The 15,904-nt window shown below is 43.9% G+C and overlaps 1 protein-coding gene across 2 annotated transcripts; it reads left to right on the plus strand.

Annotated features, from left to right (window-relative positions):
• The first annotated feature begins 10 nt into the window (after nt 1-10).
• Nucleotides 11-15,671, plus strand: LOC109907229 (vacuolar protein sorting-associated protein 28 homolog). Of its 2 annotated transcripts, none has more exons than XM_020505072.2 (10): nt 11-102; nt 612-679; nt 966-994; nt 1,123-1,160; nt 1,256-1,345; nt 12,580-12,685; nt 12,891-12,992; nt 13,635-13,688; nt 13,986-14,077; nt 14,317-15,671. In XM_020505072.2, exons 2-10 carry the CDS (start codon nt 640-642, stop codon nt 14,435-14,437), a joined length of 672 nt encoding a protein of 223 aa, XP_020360661.1. In that variant the 5' UTR covers nt 11-102; nt 612-639; the 3' UTR covers nt 14,438-15,671. The 2 variants fall into 2 exon arrangements, with proteins under 2 accessions (XP_020360661.1, XP_020360662.1); XM_020505073.2 differs by lacking the exon at nt 11-102 and adding an exon at nt 123-242.
• Nucleotides 15,672-15,904: the final 233 nt, after the last annotated feature.

Consider the following 15,904-nt stretch of genomic DNA (forward strand, 5'->3'; position numbering starts at 1 on the left):
GTGAGGCACAGAAGGGCACCTTATGTTTTGCGACGTCTGTGTGGGTCCTTTGGTTCCGCGAGGGGTGTGTTTACACTGACGTCACTTCAGTTTGCTAAGGGGGTGAGTTAAATATTTCCAGAACATTTTGATTTATTATTGAAGTATTGGTCGAATAACATGTGTATATTATTTCAATTTACGTAATAGTAGTGTATTGTGAAGTGGCCTAACTTATCCAGCCAATATATTGTGCCAAATGGGTGATTGTTTTGGTTAGATAAATCACAAAGGAAATGCTAGCTAGCTAACTAGCTTATTTTTCATAAAATATCTACTGTAGCTAATGTCATCATCTTTGAATATTGTTGTTGACATCTATTTATGAAATAATCTCCCTTACCAATCTTTGTAATTAGCTAAACGAGTGGTGAATTCATCAAAGTGTAGCTAGCTAGATAAGCTACATTTCGTGCTTGCTAGCCAGTTGAGGACTTCCTGCTTGTATTTTCTCTTTGCTAGCTAACTAACGTGACAGATCGCTACAGCCACATTTTACAGTCAATTAATTAACTTTGATGTTATAGCTAAAGTATTTGAAAGGCATCTGTAACATGTATTACTTTTAATAGATACAGTTGTGAAACGGCAGCAGTCACCATGTTTCACGGAATACCTGTTGCAGGAGGTATGGGAGGAGGTAAGTTTTACCTGACAGTCACAAATGTACTCAAGTTTCAAGTTTTAATGTCACGTGCTCAAGTACAGCGAAATACCTTTCTTGCAAGCTCCAACCCAACAATGCAGCAATCAATATCAATGAAGCACTAGGTAGAACAAAAAACACACGAGAAATATAAATAAGAAGAATACAAGAAAGTAAGAAGACCCAGGCTTTTTTAGAGACCTCTTATAGACGTGATCATCTAAGAGATGTGGTCTTATAAAGCATCTCTGTTATGCCTTTATACTTCTCTTCATTATAGCTCCTGTAAATAAACCTGAATTGTATGAGGTAAGTGGGGTTTTGTAGGGTTTGCATAATTTAATGGCATATTTGGTGGACTTCTGGCTTTGAGTTTTCCGCATTATTACCAGGTTTAAAAAAATCCAAAATAAGAAATAATGCAGTTTGTTTTTTAGGAAGTAAAATTGTACAAGAATGCCAGAGAGAGAGAGAAGTAAGTGAACATTGACTGTAAATTCATGATAAACGCTATTCACAAACCATGTAGGTGACATCTTAACATTGAGCGTTGTGCTTGTATTTATCAAGGTTTGACAACATGGCAGAGCTGTTTGCTGTGGTGAAGACCCTTCAGGCCCTGGAGAAAGCTTACATCAAAGACTGTGTGACTCCTAATGAGTGAGTTTATATACTCTGACTGGTTGTGTGTGTGTGTGTACGTCTGTCATAGACCAGTGTTTCCCAACCCTGGTCCTCAAGTATCCCCACATTTTCTTATTGTAACCCTGGACAAGCACACCTGATTCAACTTGTCAACTAATCATTAAGCATTGAATGAGGCGTGTTTGTCCAGGGCTACAACAAAAATGTGTACTGTTCGGGGTACTCTAGGACCAGGGTTGGGAAACACTGTCAAAAACTGTCAAATAAAGGTGTGTGTGTGTGTGTGTGTTTGTACTAAAAATCTTGACTGAATATTTTTTATTTTTTATTTAACTAGGCATGTGAGTTAAGAACAAATTCTTATTTACAATGACGACCTGGCAAAAGTCCTCCTGCGGGGACGGGGACCTGGGATTAAAATAATAAATACAAAATAAATATAGGACAAAACACACATCACAACGAGAGACAACACTACATAAAGAGAGACCTAAGACAACAACATAGCAAGGCAGCAACACATGACAACACAGCATGGTAGCAACATAACAACATGGTAGCAACACAACATGGTACAAACATTATTGGGCACAGTCAGCAGCACAAAGGGCAAGAAGGTAGAGACAACAATACATCGCACAAAGCTGCCACAACTGTCAGTAAGAGTGTCCATGATTGAGTCTTTGAATGAAGAGATTTTTTTTTTTTTTACCTTTATTTAACCAGGCAAGTCAGTTAAGAACATATTCTTATTTTCAATGACGGCCTGGGAACAGTGGGTTAACTGCCTGTTCAGGGGCAGAACGACAGATTTGTACCTTGTCAGCTCGGGGGTTTGAACTCGCAACCTTACGGTTACTAGTCCAACGCTCTAACCACTAGGCTACGCTGCCGCCCCACTTGATGGTAGTGGGATTGAGATAAAACAGTCCAGTTTGAGTATTTGTTGCAGCTTGTTCCAGTCGCTAGCTGCAGCGAACTGAAAAGAGGAGAGACCCAGGGATGTGTATGCTTTGGGGACCTTTTACAGAATGTGACTGGCAGAACGGGTGTTGTATGTGGAGGATGAGGGCTGCAGTAGATATCTCAGATAGTGGGGAGTGAGGCCTAAGAGGGTTTTATAAATAAGCATCAACCAGTGTGTCTTCTGACGGGTATATAGAGATGACCAGTTTACAGAGGAGTATAGAGTGCAGTGATGTGTCCGATAAGGAGCATTGATGGAAAATCTGATGGCCAAAGGGTAAAGAACATCTAGTCGCTCGAGAGCACCGTTACCTGCCAATCTCTAAATTACGTCTCTGTAATCTAGCATGGGTAGGATGGTCATCTGAATCAGGCTTAGTTTGGCAGCTGAGGTGAAAGAGGAACAATTATGATACCAAGTCTAGATTTAACTTTAGCCTGCAGCTTTGATATGTGCTGAGAGAAGGACAGTGTACCGTCTAGTACTATATACTAGAAAATACTTGTATGAGGTGACTACCTCAAGCTCTAAACCATCAGAGGTAGTAATCGCACATGTGGGGAGAGCAGCATTCTTCTTGCCAACCCACATTAATTTTTTAAAATTAATAACTAGGCAAGTCAATTAAGAACAAACTCTTATTTACAATGACGGCCTACACCGGCCAAACTAACGACGCTGGGCCAATTGGGACTCCCAATCCCGGCCGGTTGTGATACAGTCTGGATTCGAACCAGGTTGTCTGTAGTGTAGTGTCTTAGACCCCTGCGCCACTTGGAAGCCCCGTGATATGACCTTTGTTTTGGAGGTGTTCAGAACAAGGTTAACGGCAGAGAAAGCTTGTTGGACACTTAGAAAGCATTGTTGTAGAGCATTTAACACAATATCCTGGCAGGGGCCAGCTGAGTATAAGACTGTATTCTCTGCATATGAATGGATAAGAGAGCTTCCTACTGCCTGAGCTATGTTGTTGATGTAAATTGAGAAGATCGTGAGGCCTAGGATCGAGCCTTGGGGTACTCCCTTGGTGACAGGAAGTGGCTGAGACAGCAGCTTTTCTGACTTTATACACTGCACTCTTTGAGAGAGGTAGTTAGCAAACCAGGCCAAAGACCCCACAGACGCCAATACTCCTTAGCCGGCCCACAAGAATGGAATGGTCTACCGTATCAAAAGCTTTGGCCAAGTCAATGGGAAATTCCCCAGAAAGGAGAGACAGGCTTGGCGATGAAAGGGGCAGCAACCTTAAAGAAGAAAGGGTCTAAACCATCTGACCCAGATGTTTTTTTGGGGGTCAAGTTTAAGGACCTCCTTTAGCACCTCAGGCTCAGTGACTGCCTGCAGGGAGAAACTTTGTTGCGGGGCAGGGGAAAAAGAGGGAGAAGTATCGGGGTCGCATTAGAAGGGGTGGGAGAAACTATTGGATGGGCAAGGAGGCATGGCTGAGGCAGATAGGAATCCTGACTTAATGAAGTGGTGATTTAAAGAGCTCAGCCATGCTCAGCCCCCCGAACCAGGGGCTGAACCTGTTTTAATTCTCATTTTCTTTATGGGGAAGTGTTTGTTAACAATACCACTGAAAATATTAAAAAAGAAGGTCCAAGCGTCTTAGACAAAGGTGATCAAGCTGATTCTATACCGCTTTACAGAGGCCAGTTCATGATGGAGGGCTTGATCATTCAAGTTTTTTAACAAGTGTCTATGACAAATCAGGACAGGTTGTTTCACTGACCAGCCATTAAGAACACAGGCTGTAAAACAGTGATCACTAAGGTCATTACAGAAAACACCAGACTGATACCTAGCAGGATTATTTGTGAGGATAACATTGAGGCGAGTAGCCTTTTCTGGGTGTTTGGAGTCGTACTTTATGGGATTGGGGATAATCTGAGAAAGGTTTAGGGAATTCCATTGCTTTAGGACTTGGTCAGGTGGTTTAAGCATGTCCCAATTTAGGTCACCTAGCAGGACAAATTCAGACTTAGTGTAAGGGGCCAGGAGAGCGCTTAAGGCAGGTAGGGCACAGGCCGGTGCTGATGGAGGACGATAGCACCCAGCAACAGACAACAAAGAGCTATTTGAAAGTTTAATGCTTAAAACCAGCAAATTGTTTGGGGACAGACTTGGTGGGGACAACCGAGCACTGAGGGTGATCATTGGTAAAGATTGCCACTCCTCCAACTCTGGAAGATCTGTCTTGCTGAGAAAGGTTAACATTAGTATTCTAAACACTCTTTCTTAACCACGTCTCAGTAATGACCAACACATCTGGATTGGAGCTGTGAACCCAAACTTTCAATTGATCCATTTTAGGTAATAAGCTTCTAGTGTTAACGTGCAGAAAACCCTGGCTTTCACGAGAGCAGAAATCAGTGAAGCAGATATCAGAGCATAAGTCAGGATTGGGGCTAGCAACTGTACATAATGGGCCAGGGTGTACATGCACATTTCCAGATATCCTCAACAGTAATACAATCAAAGCACGTTATAGTACAGGGGGAGCTCTGCAGTGCTGATTTATGATATATGAATGTGCATCAGGTGGCAACAAGATCATATTCAAATCAAATTGTATTTGTCACATACACATGGTTAGCAGATGTTAGTGCGAGTGTAGCGAAATGCTTGTGCTTCTAGTTCCGACAATGCAGTAATAACCAACAAGTAATCTAGCTAACAATTCCAAAACTACTACCTTATAGACACAAGTGTAAGGGGATAAAGAATATGTACATAAAGATATATGAATGAGTGATGGTACAGAGCGGCATAGGCAAGATACAGTAGATGGTATTGAGTGCAGTATATACATATGAGAAGAGTATGTAAACAAAGTGGCATAGTTAAAGTGGCTAGTGATACATGTATTACATAAGGATGCAGTAGATGATATAGAGTACAGTATATACGTATACATATGAGATGAATAATGTAGGGTATGTAAACATTATATTAGGTAGCATTGTTTAAAGTGGCTAGTGATATATTTTACATCAATTCCCATCAATTTCCATTATTAAAGTGGCTGGAGTTGAGTCAGTGTGTTGGCAGCAGCCACTCAATGTTAGTGGTGGCTGTTTAACAGTCTGATGGCCTTGAGATAGAAGCTGTTTTTCAGTCTCTCGGTCCCAGCTTTGATGCACCTGTACTGACCTCGCCTTCTGGATGATAGCGGGGTGAACAGGCAGTGGCTCGGGTGGTTGTTGTCCTTGATGATCTTTATGGCCTTCCTGTGACATCGGGTCAAATCAAATCAAATGTATTTATATAGCCCTTCGTACATCAGCTGATATCTCAAAATGCTGTACAGAAACCCAGCCTAAAACCCCAAACAGCAAGCAATGCAGGTGTAGAAGCACGGTGGCTAGGAAAAACTCCCTAGAAAGGCCAATACCTAGGAAGAAACCTAGAGAGGAACCAGGCTATGTGGGGTGGCCAGTCCTCTTCTGGCTGTGCCGGGTGGAGATTATAACAGAACATGGCCAAGATGTTCAAATGTTCATAAATGACCAGCATGGTCGAATAATAATAAGGCAGAACAGTTGAAACTGGAGCATCAGCACAGTCAGGTGGAAGTTGAAACTGGAGCAGCAGCATGGCCAGGTGGACTGGGGACAGCAAGGAGTCATCATGTCAGGTAGTCCTGGGGCATGGTCCTAGGGCTCAGGTCAGTTGAAACTGGAACAGCAGCATGGCCAGGTGGACTGGGGACAGGGTGGTGTAGGTGTCCTGGAGGGCAGGTAGTTTGCCCCCGGTGATGCGTTGTGCAGACCTCACTACCCTCTGGAGAGCCTTACGGTTGTGGGCGGAGCAGTTGCCGTACCAGGCGGTGATACAGCCCGACAGGATGCTCTCGATTGTGCATCTGTAGAAGTTTGTGAGTGCTTTTGGTGACAAGCCGAATTTCTTCAGCCTCCTGAGGTTGAAGAGGCGCTGCTGCGCCTTCTTCACGATGCTGTCTGTGTGGGTGGACCAATTCAGTTTGTCTGTGATGTGTACGCCGAGGAACTTAAAACTTACTACCCTCTCCACTACTGTTCCATCGATGTGGATAGGGGGGTGTTCCCTCTGCTGTTTCCTGAAGTCCACAATCATCTCCTTAGTTTTGTTGACGTTGAGTGTGGAGGTTATTTTCCTGACACCACACTCCGAGGGCCCTCACCTCCTCCCTGTAGGCCGTCTCGTCGTTGTTGGTAATCAAGCCTAACACTGTTGTGTCGTCCGCAAACTTGATGATTTGAGTTGGAGGCGTGCGTGGCCACGCAGTCGTGGGTGAACAGGGAGTACAGGAGAGGGCTCAGAACACACCCTTGTGGGGCCCCAGTGTTGAGGATCAGCGGGGTGGAGATGTTGTTGCCTACCCTCACCACCTGGGGGCGGCCCGTCAGGAAGTCCAGTACCCAGTTGCACAGGGCGTGGTCGAGACCCAGGGTCTCGAGCTTGATGACGAGCTTGGAGGGCACTATGGTGTTAAATGCCGAGCTGTAGTCGATGAACAGCATTCTCACATAGGTATTCCTCTTGTCCAGATGGGTTTGTGCAGTGTGGTTGAGATTGCATCGTCTGTGGACCTATTTGGGCGGTAAGCAAATTGGAGTGGGTCTAGGGTGTCAGGTAGGGTGGAGGTGATATGGTCCTTGACTAGTCTCTCAAAGCACTTCATGATGACGGAAGTGAGTGCTACGGGGCGGTAGTCGTTTAGCTCAGTTACCTTAGCTTTCTTGGGAACAGGAACAATGGTGGCCCTCTTGAAGCATGTGGGAACAACAGACTGGGATAGGGATTGATTGAATATGTCCGTAAACACACCAGCCAGCTGGTCTGCGCATGCTCTGAGGGCGCGGCTGGGGATGCCGTCTGGGCCTGCAGCCTTGCGAGGGTTGACACGTTTAAATGTTTTCCTCACGTCGGCTGCAGTGAAGGAGAGTCCGCATGTTTTTGTTGCGGGCCGTGTCAGTGGCACTGTATTGTCCTCAAAGCGTGCAAAAAAGTTATTTAGTCTGCCTGGGAGCAAGGCATCCTGGTCCGTGACTGGGCTGGTTTTCTTTTTGTAATCCGTGATTGACTGTAGACCCTGCCACACACCTCTTGTGTCTGAGCCGTTGAATTGAGATTCTACTTTGTCTCTATACTGACGCTTAGCTTGTTTGATTGCCTTGCGGAGGGAATAGTTACACTGTTTGTATTCGGTCATGTTTCCGGTCACCTTGCCCTGATTAAAAGCAGTGGTTCGAGCTTTCAGTTTCACGCGAATGCTGCCATCAATCCACGGTTTCTGGTTTGGGAATGTTTTAATCGTTGCTATGGGAACGACATCTTCAACGCACATTCTAATGAACTCGCACACCAAATCAGCGTATTCGTCAATGTTGTCGTCTGACGCAATACGGAACATATCCCAGTCCACGTGATGGAAGCAGTCTTGGAGTGTGGAATCAGATTGGTCGGACCAGCGTTGAACAGACCTCAGCGCGGGAGCTTCTTGTTTTAGTTTCTGTCTGTAGGCAGGGATCAACAAAATGGAGTCGTGGTCAGCTTTTCCGAAAGGAGGGCGGGGCAGGGCCTTATATGCGTCGCGGAAGTTGGAATAGCAATGATCCAAGGTTTTTCCCGCCCTGGTTGCGCAATCGATATGCTGATCAAATTTAGGGAGTCTTGTTTTCAGATTAGCCTTGTTAAAATCCCCAGCTACAATGAATGCAGCCTCCGGATATATGGATTCCAGTTTGCAAAGAGTCAAATAAAGTTCGTTCAGAGCCATCGATGTGTCTGCTTGGGGGGAATATATACGGCTGTGATTATAATCTAAGAGAATTCCCTTGGTAGATAATGCGGCCTACATTTGATTGTGAGGAATTCTAAATCAGGTGAACAGAAGGACTTGAGTTCCTGTATGTTGTTTTGGCCACACCACGTCCCGTTAACCATAAAGCATACGCCCCCGCCCCTCTTCTTACCAGAAAGATGTTTGTTTCTGTCGGCGCGATGCGTGGAGAAACCAGCTGGCTGCACCGTCTCCGATAGCGTCTTTCCAGTGAGCCATGTTTCCGTGAAGCAAAGAACATTGGAACGTCTGGAATGCTACCCTTGCTCGGATTTCATCAACCTTGTTGTCAAGAGACCGGACATTGGCGAGGAGAATGCTAGGGAGTGGTGCACGATGTGCCCGTCTCCGGAGTCTGACCAGAAGACCGCTTCGTTTTCCCCTTTTTCAAAGTCGTTTTTTGGGGTCGCCGGCTGGGATCCATTCCGTTGTCCTGGGTGAAAGGCAGAACACAGGGTCCGCTTCGCGAAAGTCATATTCTTGGTCGTACTGATGGTGAGTTGACGCTGGTCTTATGTTCAGTAGTTCTTCCCGACTGTATGTAATGAAACCTAAGATGACCTGGGGTACCAATGTAAGAAATAACACGTACAAAAACAAAAAACTGCATAGTTTCCTAGGAACGCGAAGCGAGGCGGCCATCTCTGTCGGCGCCGGAATCAATTTCATCAGGTAACATGAATACAAAGCCGGTGAGAGGTGGATGGAATAGGATGGGAGGCCAAAAGTCTGTGTAACCAATAGAGAGTCAGAGTCCCGAGTGTGGGAACAAACATAGCCTGTCCCACGGTTGGGTAAAGAAAGTTTGTTGTCAACAAAGTATGCAGGAGTCTTGAGGCAAAATGCACAATTATTTAAAAAAATATATAACGACTTGGGGCTAGCCATTGTAAGTTCAGAGTCACTCGACCCAACAGTGCGTGTGTGCTGGAGGCAAGCGAAAGCTCGGGAGAGAGGGGTGAGTGTGGTGGAGGAGGTACTTGTAGCAGACAGGGGGAGACAGGCCAGGGCAGACAGTGAACAGAGAGGGGTGAGTGTGGTGGAGGAGGTACCAGACAGGGGGAGACAGGCCAGGGCAGACAGTGAACAGAGAGGGGGGAGTGTGGTGGAGGTACCTGTAGCAGACAGGGGGAGACAGGCCAGGGCAGACAGTGAACAGAGAGGGGTGAGTGTGGTGGAGGAGGTACCAGACAGGGGGAGACAGGCCAGGGCAGACAGTGAACAGAGAGGGGGGAGTGTGGTGGAGGTACCTGTAGCAGACAGGGGGAGACAGGCCAGGGCAGACAGTGAACAGAGAGAGGTGAGTGTGGTGGAGGTACCTGTAGCAGACAGGGGGTGACAGGCCAGGGCAGACAGTGAACAGAGAGAGGTGAGTGTGGTGGAGGAGGTACCTGTAGCAGACAGGTGGAGACATGCCAGGGCAGACAGTGAACAGAGAGGGGGGAGTGTGGTGGAGGAAGTACCTGTAGCAGACAGGGGGAGACGGGCCAGGGCAGACAGTGAACAGAGAGGGGGGAGTGTGGTGGAGGTACCTATAGGAGACAGGCCAGGGCAGACGGTGAACAGATCACCAGGTGGAATTCAAGCAGCAGTGCAGCAGGCAATGGGAGTAGGTGTCACCCACTTGGGAGAAGCTTTTATTTCTGGAGGCAGATTTCTTGTAGAAAATGCCAGGGAATGGTCTTTGAACAGCAGGAGGGAGCTTCAGAGGACGCTTCAAAGACTCCCGACACTTGTTGGGCCAAAGGCCTTTTACTTCACACCTTAGTGCTAATTGAATCTGGCTCAGTTCCAGGTTGGAATTGTGTCCTCAGGTCTCTGCTGTTTGTTTGCTACAGCACCCTCTGTATAGCTTGGGAAAATAATACCTTGGAAGCAGTAATCTCTCTGGTTTTGGTCAGAATTAAGTTGTAGGTTTGGAGTTTTTATCTGGAGAAAAGGCCATGCTGTGGAGGGTAGCATCCTGCATATGTACCTGCTGAAAAATCCAAGTTTATGCAACTCCAAATCTATCCTTTTGTAAAAATAAACATGTTGAAAAAAATGGCACTTTTTAACCTTTATTTAACTAGGCAAGTCAGTTAATAACAACTTCTTATTTTCAATGACGGCCTAGGAACAGTGGGTTAACTGCCTGTTCAGGGGCAGAACGTCAGATTTGTACCTTGTCAGCTTGGGGATTTTAACTTGCAACCTTGCGGTTACTAGTCCAACGCTCTAACCACTAGGCTACCTGGCCTTGTGTTTTAGGTTATTGTCCTGCTGAAAGGTGAATTTGTGTCCCAGTGTCTGTTGGAAAGTAGACTGATCCAGGGTTTCCTCAAGGATTTTGCCTTTAATTAGATTTATTATGTTTATTTTTATCTTAAAAATCTCCCTAGTCCTTGTCAATGATAAACATACCCATAACATGATGCAGCCACCACCATGCTTGACAATATGAAGAGTTGATTCTCAGTCATGTGTTGGATTTGCCCCAAACGTAACACTTTCTATTCAGGACATGAAGTAGATTTATTTTCCACATTTAAGCAGTTTTACTTTACTGCCCTATTGCAAACGGGATGCATGTTTTGTAATATTTTTATTCTGTACAGACTTCCTTCTTTTCACTCTGTCATTTAGGTTAGTGTTGCGGTATAACTAGAATGTTGTTGACCCATCCTCAGTTTTCTCCCATCACAGCCATTAAACTGTACATTTTTTTTAAGTCACCATTGGCCTCATGGTGAAATCCCTGAGTGATTTCCTTCCTCTCAAGCAACTGAGTTAGGAAGCACGCCTGTGTCTTTGTAGTGACTGAGTGAATGAATACACCATCCAAAGTATAATGAATATTCAATGTCTGCTTTTTTAAATATTTGTTTTATCTCACTTTGCAAGGAATTGGGAAAACCTCCCTGATTTTTGTGGTTGAATATGTGCTTCAAATGCACTGCTCAACTGAGGGACCTAACATAATTAATTGTATGTGTGGGGTACAGACATTGGGTAGTCATTCAAAAATCACGTTAAACACCATTAAAAAAACACTTTATTTCACCAGGTAAGCTAGTTGAGAACAAGTTCTCATTTACAACTGTGACCTGGCCAAGATAAAGCAAAGCAGTGCATCACAAACAACAACACAGTGTTACACATAGAATAAACAAACATACAATAGAAAAAGTATATATACAGTGTGTGCAAATGAGGTAGGATAAGGGAGGTAAGGCAATAAATAGGCCATAGTGGCAAAATAATTACAATATAGCAATTAAACACTAGAGTGATAGATGTGCAGAAGATGAATGTGCAAGTAGAGATACTGGGGTGCAAAGGAGCTAAATTAATAAAATAAATAACAGTATGGGGATGAGGTAGTTGGATGGGCTATTTACAGATGGGCTATGTACAGGTGCGGTGATCTGTGAGCTGCTCTGACAGCTGGTGCTTAAAGTTAGTGAGGGAGATATGAGTCTCCAGCTTCAGTGATTTTTGCAGTATTATTGCACACAGTGAGTCCATGAAACCTTTTTGTGATTTGTTAACCTCTACGAGATCGTTGTTGCCCCCCCCCCCCCCCCCCCCCCCCCCCCCCGCGGGACAGTTGAGCTAAGGTAGGCCAATGTGATTAGCATGAGGTTGTAAGTAGCAAACAAAAAATCACAGGACATGGACATATCTGATATGGGCAGAAAGCTTAAATTCTTGTTCATCTAACTGCAATGTCCAATTTACAGTAGCTATTACAGTGAAAGAATACCATGCTATTGTTTGAGGAGAGTGCACAATTATGAACTTGGAAATGTTTTAATTAACCAATTAGGCACATTTGGGCAGTCTTGATACAACATTTTGAACAGATATGCAATGGTTCATTGGATCAGTGTAAATTTGCACATACACTGCTGCCATCGAGTGGCCAAAATCTAAAATGTTTCTGGGATGGAACAAGACATTATGGCCTTTCTCTTGCATTTCAAAGATGATGATACGAAAAAGTTTTTTTCTTTGTTATCTTTTACCAGATCTAATGTGTTATATTGTCCTATATTAATTTCACATCTCCACAAACTTTCCACAAACAAAAAGTGTTTCCTTTGAAATGGTATCAAGAATATGCATATCCTTGCTACAGGGTTATGGGTTATGTTATTTTAGGTGAAAATTGAAAAAAGGGGTGGATCCTTAAGAGGATCACATTTATACTCCTGAACTTATTTGGTCTTGCCATAACAAAGGGATTGACTCGACATTTCAGCTTTTCAGTTTTAATTTGTACAAATGTCTAAAAACAATTCCACTTTGACATTATGGGGTATTGTGTGTAGGCCAGTGACCCAAATTATATTTTAAATTCAGGCTGCAACACAATAAAATGTGAAAAAGTCCAGGCGTATGAAAACTTTCTGAAAGTACTGTATGAGGTTGCTTCAACATAAGAGAATGAGATCCATTACTGTGTGTTTCCATCAGGTACACGGCTGCTTGCTCCAGGCTACTGGTGCAGTACAAGGCTGCTTTCAAACAGGTCCAGGGATCTGACGTGGGTTCTATCGACGACTTCTGTAGGAAGTACAGAGTGAGTTTATATCAGTCACACTGCTTTGAGTGGAGTGCAGCTTTTGCAGTTAATGGAATCCACTCACTGTAACGTAAAGTGGCTGATCCCAGATGTGTACGTGCTTTAGCCATCTGCTGGCTGCCGAACTTGAGAACAATATCTGAATATGAGTACATTGGTTTGTATTTCATATGGTTCTCCTCTCCCTTCTCTTGTATATCAGCTTGACTGCCCGCTAGCTATGGAGAGAATCAAGGAGGATCGACCAATCACCATCAAGGATGACAAGGGCAACCTGAATCGCTGCATTGCTGATATCGTATCGGTAGGTCTCTTCGCTATGCTCATGACATTAAACACTAAGTGATTTCAGGCGCTGGGATCACCAACATTTTTTGCCAACATTGAAGCATTTGCGGTCCAATATCGGTTTAATAATAAAGTGTGTTCTGTTCTGGCACTGTCTTTTTCTTAATTTTACGCATGTTCTGGCTCATCCCAGAACGCTGTTGGTGCCCCCTTAAGTGCCACAGCAAATTGCATCCCACATCAACCCTGGCAAGATCCAGCAGGGCCGCTGAACAGAGAGGAACAGCATAGGAGAGATATAACACACACATTCAAACTCTTTCATAAGATCAGACTGGTAGGAAAGGAAAAGGGGATACCTAGTCAGTTGTACAATTGAATGATTTAAACTGAATCTGTCTTCCACATTTAACCCCCTCTGAATCAGAGAGGTGCGGGGGGTTGCCTTAATCGACATCCACGTCATCGGCGCCCGGGGAACAGTGGGTTAACTGCCTTGCTCAGGGGCAGAAGGACAGATTTTTACCTTGCCAGACCACACATTTGAAAGTGTGTGATTGTTCTGCAGTAAATTTCAGGTTTCTGACAGACAGTGAAATTGTCAGTTAAGCTTACACATTATTGTCCTTCGTTTCTGTTTCTTGTCTCTTATCCCCAGCTCTTTATCACGGTGATGGACAAGCTACGTCTGGAAATCCGGGCGATGGATGAGGTAAATAGATCCGACTGAGGTCAAGTGACAATGAACATCAACATATCACCTCTAACGTAATTAGGGCTTGGAAAGCCTCAGAGGCCCTATTTATAGGCAACATAGGACAATTTGGATATTTTGCTGTTTTTTTTAGCAAAATATCTGATGTGATTGGTCAGAAGATGAATAATTGGGCAAAAGATCAGAATTGGGCTGCGTGTGTAAACGCAGCCATATAACCTGTCGGGTAAAGTGGTTAGGGTCCGGTATTGTTTCTATGTTTCATTGACTGATGGGGTGGTTTGAATTTATCAGATCCAACCAGACTTGAGAGAGCTGATGGAGACCATGAACAGAATGAGCAACATGCCCCCAGACAATGAGGCCAAGGACAAAGTCACCCTCTGGTAAAGATATACCTCACTTACACACATTTAGGGCTGGTTTCCCAGACACAGTTTGAGCCTAGTCTTGGACTAAGAAGCACTTTCAATGGAGAATCCTCATTGACCATACTTTTTAATATATGACTAGGCTTAATCTGTGCCTGGGAAAATGGCCCTTATTGTCTAACAATGACAGTAGGTGTAACACTAAAATAGTATAGTAATTCCAAAGGTAAAGAGTTGCATGTTTTCCTCTTTAGGTTGACCACTCTCAGCAGCATGTCAGCCTCTGATGAGCTGGATGACTCCCAGGTTCGCCAGATGCTGTTTGACCTGGAGTCAGCCTACAACGCCTTCAATCGCTTCTTACACTCCTCCTAATCTACCCATCACCCAGGACTGTTCTCACCTTTCTTATTTCATTGTACTATCCCTTCCTCTCTCGCTTCGTGTCTGAGGTCGTCTCCTCTGTTTGTGGTCTGTACTATTCAATGGAATAATATCTTTCTTCCTCCATCTCTGGTACAGTACTTGTCTGTCTTATCCTTTGAACTCTGACCTAGACTATTGGCTGTGTCCAGTGCTGTGGCCCAGTGGGGTCCTCCTGTTCAGTGAGATGCCTAGTTGAGTTGTAGTTCTCTAGCCTGAGTGGCGGGGCACTGTGTTAAGACTACTCATATCAAATCAAATTTGATTTGCCACACGCGCCGAATACACCAGGTGTAGACCTTACCGTAAAAATGTTTACTTACAAGCCCTTAACCAACAATGCAGTTTTAAGAAAATATTTACTAAATAAACTAAGGTAAAATAAAAATAAAAAGTAAAACAGTAAAATAATGAGATTATATTACAGGGGTTACCGACACCGAGTCAATGTGGTATCAGCCTGTGTTCTAGCATCTACAGTACATAGGACTGTGTTTACATCTGGTGTTGTCATACCAACACAAGGCTGAGTCTGTACCCTTTAAAAATCACTTTATATGAAGACAAGATATTTGAAATACAACATGTAAAAAAGTGACCTGGGGTGTGTTTAAGAAGTTCGGTCAGCCAAAACTTTGATAAAGGGATGGAAATAACATTTTGAGATGAAAATGAACTGCTAAATTTGTGAAATACAGTGTTGCTGTTCCTCATCTGCACTCTGAGGCACTCCAATAACTTGTGTACAGGTTATTCCTGGCAATGGATGTTCAGTTAACTCAAGTTGAAACAGTTGGACAGGTGGGCCTTAAAATAGTTAAGGCCAACCTGTAATGCACCCTTATTGATGATCATGTTGAAACACTCGAGTGAATGAAATGTGTTTATCTATGATTTTGTTTCTCATTTGAGTACATTTGATATTATAGTACTATACTTCAGTTAACATTCTTAATTGAGCTTTTCTTTAGATGTGAGGGTTTGGCCACATTAGGTGGGCAATGGTGATGGGTGGATTCATAGAATGTCCTCCTTTTGGGATGCTGACTAAATGGTGTTTCACCCCTCAATGAAAATTAGGGAGAGCATATTTATTAAGAATTACCATTGTAAATAATGTAGTTTTGAATTTAAAAAAAGCATGTAACACTTTTTAGAAATAATATTTAAAAACATCTACCTCCAACTTTGGTGTCTGCCTGTTATCATGTTTGAATTCTAAGGTCATTCATTGCACATTTTGCTTGGTACACTGGGTGCGTTTGTAAATTCACTCTGGAGTACCAGAGAGCGCTTAGTGTGCTCTGGGCATTTGTAAAAATTCAGAACGTTGTTAGATTGTCCGTTTTATAAATTCAGAGCGTTACACTCTCGGGGCGTTCAGAGCACACACTGGATGAGGAGTAAGGGTTGATCCGA

The sequence above is a fragment of the Oncorhynchus kisutch genome, linkage group LG17 (genome assembly GCF_002021735.2).
Source record: "Oncorhynchus kisutch isolate 150728-3 linkage group LG17, Okis_V2, whole genome shotgun sequence".
Taxonomy (NCBI): Eukaryota; Metazoa; Chordata; class Actinopteri; order Salmoniformes; family Salmonidae; genus Oncorhynchus; species Oncorhynchus kisutch.

Bases quoted from the DNA above. Each gene is read 5' to 3' on its own strand.
- LOC109907229 (XM_020505072.2), top strand. From the start codon at position 640: ATGTTTCACGGAATACCTGTTGCAGGAGGTATGGGAGGAG. The intron at 680-965 runs GTAAGTTTTACC...TCTTCATTATAG, and splicing joins TGCAGGAGGTATGGGAGGAG to CTCCTGTAAATAAACCTGAA. The intron at 14,078-14,316 runs GTAAAGATATAC...TTTCCTCTTTAG, and splicing joins AAGGACAAAGTCACCCTCTG to GTTGACCACTCTCAGCAGCA.